A 6929-nucleotide genomic window follows, 5' to 3' on the forward strand; every position below is an offset into this window, starting at 1 on the left:
AAGCTCATCCCTACCTACATTTTAAGATGCATTTGTTCAATGGCTTTGATTTTTGCAGACAATAATTTTTCCTGTTGACATGCCTGAATGCCATTCAGAAAAGGTAATATTGCAATTGTCACCAGTTAGGGGCATCAGAGATCTTGCAGCTACTTAGTCAAGTCCTACAGAAAACCCCACTGTGCTCAACTTAGAGGCCACTCTCCACCCAGTGTCCTCTAGATCCACAACTCAAAGTTAACTCCTTTTTTCAACTGTGAATCCTGCTGATGGGAAGGCCAAGAAACCTGCATTTTCCCAGAGCCCACAGGAAAGCCAAGAATTTTAGGATTGCAATCTGCACCTTGGAAAAGTCTAATTAGTTTAAAGACTTAAAAAAGAAAAAAAAAAATCTGTGGTTTTGAAAATACAGGAGCCAACTTGCTGTTTTCCAGTTAGCACCATGGTAAACAACATGTTAGCAACACCATTTTCCAAGTGTGAGCTACGCGTTAAAATTAACGTTGTGTACCTCGGAGCTAAGAGATTGCTACGGATATTTGCATCAGAAAATATTCAAGGCAAAGGCTCTCCTCAGACTTATTCTTTAAGGCCTCCATCTGAAAAAACTAAACAAGTGTACTAATTTAACCATGGTAATAGTCTAATTACATTCAACAGAACACCGATGTGTTTGAAGCTTACCATGCATTTAATAAGCTTTTACAGTACAAAAGCCTGCTCAGTAATAGCTCTGAAGCAGAAGCTGCCCCAATTTAAATCTGCTGCATGCTGGACTCCAGCTCCTGCTATTTTTTGGACCAGATGATGGAGTCACACAGAGACTGATGGACACAGGAATGCTGTATCTCACTGCACGGGGCTTGAGGCCTCTCTGAATTGCTCTGGAAATGCACTTAAATTATGAAAGTTTCCTGTTAACTCACCAAAACATGCCTGCTGATAATGTTTTGAACCAGAACTGTTAGAGACAGCCTCACACGAATAAACCAAGTAACCTGAGCTCAAACAAATGGACTTTAGAAGTAGGACACAGTTATGATTTTATTATTCCTTAAACTTTTCCAGTTTATTTTGCTGCCTTCTGAGTGGTTGGTTTTCAATCACTAAGTAATGTTTATTAATTATTAAAATTAAATGAGGCAGAATTTATTTTATCACTTTAATATTTTAATGAGTTAGGGCTGTTCAGCTTCTCTCACAGAAAAGACATGAACGTTTTCAAGTTTCAAACTTAGGTCAAAAAAGACATTAGCAGATCCAGAGGGAACATAACCACTGAAGGAAGTAACAGGTGATTTTTCTCCCTTAACTAACACAACTCTGGCCTAGCAACTCAGGCCTACAAATTCTGCAACATTAACGATGAAAAACAATGTGTTGCAATAGTTCTATTAAATTCTGCATATGTAAGATAGAACTGAAAAATTACCCTCCAGCTACTGGTAATATACAATATGGCAAACAGAACTGCAGGATGTCATTTTACCAGTATTTAAAATAAAACTATGGTAACCATTGTTTATTTTATATGTGCACTAGATAGCTTGAAATCAATGGACATTTACCCTGATCATGCAAAGTTACAGCTGCTGTTGTAATTCATCAGGAAATGTTTTAGTTGAATACTTTCTTCCTGTAGTAGGGAAAGGATATTTGTAATAGAAATTCTCATGTCTGCCACAACCTATTTACTTTAGGAGATGTGGGAATACAAAAATACTCTACGAAGTGTAAAAGAGCTGAAGACAACAGACAGCCTGAGCAACAGATGGCACTTTCAGAGGGCACAAGTGTGACAGTATTTGAACTCCATGGAGCTTTCATAAAAATAGAGGCATGCCCTAGGACTTCTAAAATGAATTATAAAGAAATTAATTACATTATTAATTAATTAGTATCCCTCCAAGCTGGCTGGGAGGCACAAAGCTGTACTACGTGGTAGCCACCTGAAGTTGGCGAGATCATCTTCTCCACAAGGCTCATGGCATCGAGTTCAGAGTTTGATTCCAGTTTTAAACAACTTGTGACTGCCTCCCTTGGACCTAGGCACCACCGTTTCCATTCTACCCCTAGAGTGCCCTGGAGTCACACTTTTAACCAAAGTATAAACCTACAAATATAGAGGTCACTGTTAGTCACAAAAATAGTTTCTTGTGTTTGGTGTATTTGGTCCTTTAACCAACTGCTTATCAGGAGCTTCTAATCTTATCTGTTTTCCATCTGTATCAACAACACACTTGAAACTAGAACTACAGCAGCAGTTTACACCACACAGAGGTCTAAGCTTTTTCCTGACCTCCTCAGCCAAGTGACAGCACCTTGATCATTCTGATCACCACCAGAGAAAATCTATTTGTCCAATTAAAAGTCGTGAAGGAGTCCCACATGTCCAGTCCTCCACCACTGTAAATCTCAAGGAAACAGAGCCCTTTACACCAGTGCAATATCTTGAGGTGAAATAGCAGATACTCAGTCACCAGCCATATACCAGCTACTCAGCCAAAGAGTCAGTTCTCTTGCTGACCAACCAAAAATTTTATATATTAACCAGGATAAATACTTTATCCTAGTTTGGGGCTTATATCCTGAAAGACACTTTAAGGATTTTAAAAAATCACCTGTGGTTCCAACTCCAAACAACTGATTTCTCTCTCCAGAAAGCTGGTTTTTTCATACAAGTTCCAATGCTCTTTGAGATTATAAACTGCAAGACAGCAGCCACAGCAAGGAAGATGAATTACAAAGACAGACTACTGTAATATGGCACAAATAACAAAAGGCCTAAAAAAATAACAGAGTAAGTGCATCAAAAGTTCAGGATAATAGGCAAAACAAAGAGTTTGTAGCAAAAACTTTATATACTGCTACAGCCAAAAAAACCCATCCTTCGGAAAACTTCACAGCCAACAGGTACAAACCCTGACATGAAATAGCCAAGCAATCAGGCCAATATTCATCAATTAAAACACCAAAAAGCATGAAAATGCAGAAAGAGCACTAGAAATTTGAAACATCAGTGCACAGTGCTGACCCACATGGGTTTCTTGTTTCTTGAGTTTCTTGTTCAGAAACCATCTGCCACACAAAGACCACATGGCAGTTGGTGACAGCACTCCAGCAACAACAAAAAACCTTCCAAAGAGCTGCCATGGAGTACTCCAGTGGCAGATTAGCTCTTGTTAGGAGACTGTGTATGTTTGAAGGATATTTCAGGCAATACAAGCTGCACAGGGAGAGGATAAAGCCTTATTCGACAGCACACCACCACCAATTTTTTAGCCATACTGCTCCATTTTCTGAAGTTACTTTTTAATAAGAGCTTGGAGGCTATTCTTCCACAGGGTCCTCATTCACAATTCCTTATTCAGATTTATTTTCCTGACAAGAAGCAGCAGATTACAATTGGGTAAGGGATCCTTACCCCAAGAGCTACCCAGTGGGCCAGGGGAGGCCACATGCACTGGGCAAAGTTCTCACATACCCAAACTGCACGAAGACACACATTCCCTCATTTCCCACCCTCACCTGACTAAAGGTTCATTCACAGGCAACTTTTTCTTATTTATTTAATTTTAACAGTTTTTACAGTAACCTGTTTTCTCAGTTACCTAAATCCAGCCTTCCCTTTGCTCCCTCTGGTGCCTTTCACCTCTCTCTGAGCTCAGGTTTTCCCAATGCCTTCTCTTAAGGAATAGAACTGTGGCCTTCCCCATTGTCCTTCTACTTTGTGTCTTTACCTGTCAGGTACTTCTCTCCCCCGCCCAAACAACCCCATCTCAAAGCCCACGTTCAGCAGGCATTAAAGACAGATAGAGAAAGACCAAGGCAATAGAAACACTGTCATTCCATCTTTTCTACCAAAAAGTAACTCTCTGATGCTCTCCACTGAGCGGCTTTTATAGAAGACCAAAGCTTTGTGTTCCATGTTCCCTAGCAGCTCTTTCTTCCTGCTGTATTCTGGGAGTTTTGAACCAAACCTTCATAGAGTTTAAAATTACTCATTCTGTGGGAAACAGGACACAGGCAGAGGACAAACATGTAACAATCACCCACAGAGACAAACAATCAGGGGAAAAAAAATCTCTCAGTGACCTCTCCTGGAGAGCAGTGCAAAAAAAAAAAAAAAAGTTTTAGGGCAATATCAGTTCACTCCAGAATGGGACAGTAGTGAAAAGACCCAAGGAATTTTCTCACCTAAAACTTGACCAGCTCAGGTTTGAAGATACACCACATAAAATCATCTCAAAACCACAACATCTGACTAGATCCAGCACCTTTCTGCTTGATGTGAAATTCTACTGAAACATACACTCATCTTTATTTCTAGACAGAGTGTGGTGGCAGAACTCTGAAGGAGAATCAAAAGTTAACAAATACAAGTTTTGCACAGAAGCAATTCTATGCTGCACAAAGGGAGGCTGTTTTCAGGTTCTCCTTGGTTTATGAGGAAGCAGTGATTTCAGAAAGCTTGGAGCTCAGATGAAGAGACAATGAATGCTTTACAGCAAATAGGAAGATATGTCTGAGTCAGAGCAGCTTCAAAATTTCTGAGTTTTAGCTTCACAGTTTCTCCTAGTCTTATTCTATGATGGAAGACAGCAAGAGCATACTAAAAGGCTGTGTTCTTACTGGAATTTCTAAAGACTTAGTCTAGTTTGCACTAACAAATGTTTTCATCCTTCCAAGTCTGAAAAGCTTGTTTACAGTGAAAGTGACCAATCCTCTGAAACAATGAAACATCTGATTTTCCCGTTGAAATGGAGGTAAATGTACTTCAGCACCTCAGAACTATCCAGTCTGAGCTAGTAATGCCCTGTATCACAGCCTAAAGGTATCTTGACCTCCTGTAAATTAAAAAATAGCCCAAACATAAACACGAACCTTGATGCCTGCATCTATGCCATTTATTTCATAGGGAAGGATTTCATTTTGCTGTCCAGAGCCAATGCCAAGAACTCTTCCTTTTCAACCCAGCAAAAAACTTTGCCAGTGCTCAGTGCCCACACAGAAGCTGTTAAGCTAAGGGCTCTCGTGGCAGTCCCACAGCCACCACTGCCTTGTCTCCCCTCACATCTGTCTCACTGAAGAGCAGGGTTGAGTTATAATTTCTTCCCAGAGTACATTTTTTTCCAGACTATGAACCCTTCAAAGTGCACACAATGATTTTTTTATTTGACTTTGAAGTTAGCACCAGCCTTTCCCAACATATTTTGGTCACAAATAATTTTATCAGTAAATAAATTAATCAGGGATATTGAGAACACAGGGCTGCCTTTTTTTTTTTTTTTTTTTTTTTTGACAAGGGAAGAAAAATATTTTAAAAAAATTGCTGTTGAAGCAGAATCCATTATGAACTGCAAGATAATACACAGTCCAAAAGTTACATCAGAGTGTTCTCAGTCCTGCCAAATGCATCTTTACTGAAATTGTTTAGTAGGAAGAAGGTGATGTATCATGCCATTATTTGAAATGTACCAAATATTTCTGCAGTAGGTCTTGGGTTTGCAACTGTATCAGTGAAATATTACACACATATTGCCATCTCATGGATACTACAAATACTTGTTTAAAATTCCAAGAGCGCAATCCCTGACAGCAAAATATGCAGAATCCACAGCAAATAAAACTGTAAAGATTTACAACGTGAAAGCAGGAACTTCACATTTGAAACAGTCCAAAAATCTGCCTCAGATTCTCTCGTAGTAGTTACTATTTTTATGACTTGGCTCAGACTTGCTTTAATCTCTTTATTTAGGGAGAAATTGCAAGCTTGCCAACTCTAGCAAATGTTAAGTACTTCAGTAAATTCCCCATCAATATAGGTCGTGCATTCGAGGGAACAAGAATGTGGTGAGTAAGTTCTGCTCCATCTCCTCCAAAGAGGATTTCAGAATAAGGCAGTGATGGGAGAGAGAGATAAACAACGTGGCTAAGCCCCTCTTTCAGCTCCATCCTCCTCTCCAGACATCTGTCCACACTGTGTTGTGCCGTGATTGAGATGTTCTGTGATGCAGCTCACCAAGCTTGCCGTTACCCTACATCCCTGTTATCTGAGCAGGCAGGAGAGCAAATGCATTGCCAAGGCTATTGCATCGTCACTCTTCCATTAAAGTTCACTAACAGCACGAGGCGAGTTCGAGCAAGTCAGCAAAACCACAGGAAACCCAACAGAAGCAAAGATACCTAGGTATGGAGGATCGATTCAGGAACAGTCCGAATAGCCTCTGCAGGCTTCCCGGAGCATCCACGCCAAATTGCCCAAACCCACCGAGTCCTGTCAAACCCCGAGTCCTGCCTTCAAAAAGAACTTGGCAGCCAACAAACCAAAACGCGGATGGTTTCTCAGGCTCTGCTCGAACACACGCATCTCTCTACCCGAGCGGCTCGGACGAGCAAGCACACAAGTTTCGGCTCCCTTCCCGCACTTCCCCAGGCGGGACCCGCGGCTGTCCCCGCAACTGGGGGACAGCCCCGGCGGTCCCCGCGGAGCCCCCGCGCCGGGGGACGCGCTCAGCCCAGCGGCGGCCGCCTCTCCCCGACCTCCCTCGGGCTGCGGAGCCCCGGCCCTGCGGCTCCCCGCCCAGCAGGGTCCCCGGGCCGCCCCTCCGCCCGCAGCCGCCGCCTCTGCGGGGACACGGCAGCGCCTGCCCCGGCCGGGAGCCGAGGGCACCGCGTCCCCGCGGCGGCAAAGGAGGGGCGAGCCGCAGGAGGAGAAGGAGGAAGGGGAAGGCAAGGGAAGAAGCCATTACCAGAGTTTTGTTCCCGTTCTTGCTGAGGGGGCCGCGGAAAACTCCCTTGATGTTGCGAAAGTGCCCGTTGCTGAGATGCGCGGAGCTGATGACAATGTAGTAGCACTCCATGGGGCCGGGGCCGCCTCCTCGGGCCGGGCTCGGCGGGGCTGGGCGGGGAGGGCCGGGGCCGGGGCC

General features: G+C 43.0%; 1 protein-coding gene across 1 annotated transcript in view; it reads right to left on the reverse strand.

Moving 5' to 3' along the window:
- Nucleotides 1-6866, reverse strand: part of ZNF804A (zinc finger protein 804A) — a 144854-nt gene extending 137988 nt beyond the window's left edge. Inside the window, exon 1 of the mRNA XM_041397093.1 lies at nucleotides 6753-6866. Coding sequence (XP_041253027.1) covers nucleotides 6753-6863 — 111 coding nt within the window. The 5' untranslated portion in view covers nucleotides 6864-6866. The remainder of the gene's footprint in view (nucleotides 1-6752) is intronic.
- Between the last annotated feature and the right edge of the window lie 63 nt (nucleotides 6867-6929).

Source organism: Onychostruthus taczanowskii, unplaced genomic scaffold (genome assembly GCF_017590055.1).
Source record: "Onychostruthus taczanowskii isolate IOZ18803 unplaced genomic scaffold, ASM1759005v1 scaffold135, whole genome shotgun sequence".
Classification (NCBI taxonomy): Eukaryota; Metazoa; Chordata; class Aves; order Passeriformes; family Passeridae; genus Onychostruthus; species Onychostruthus taczanowskii.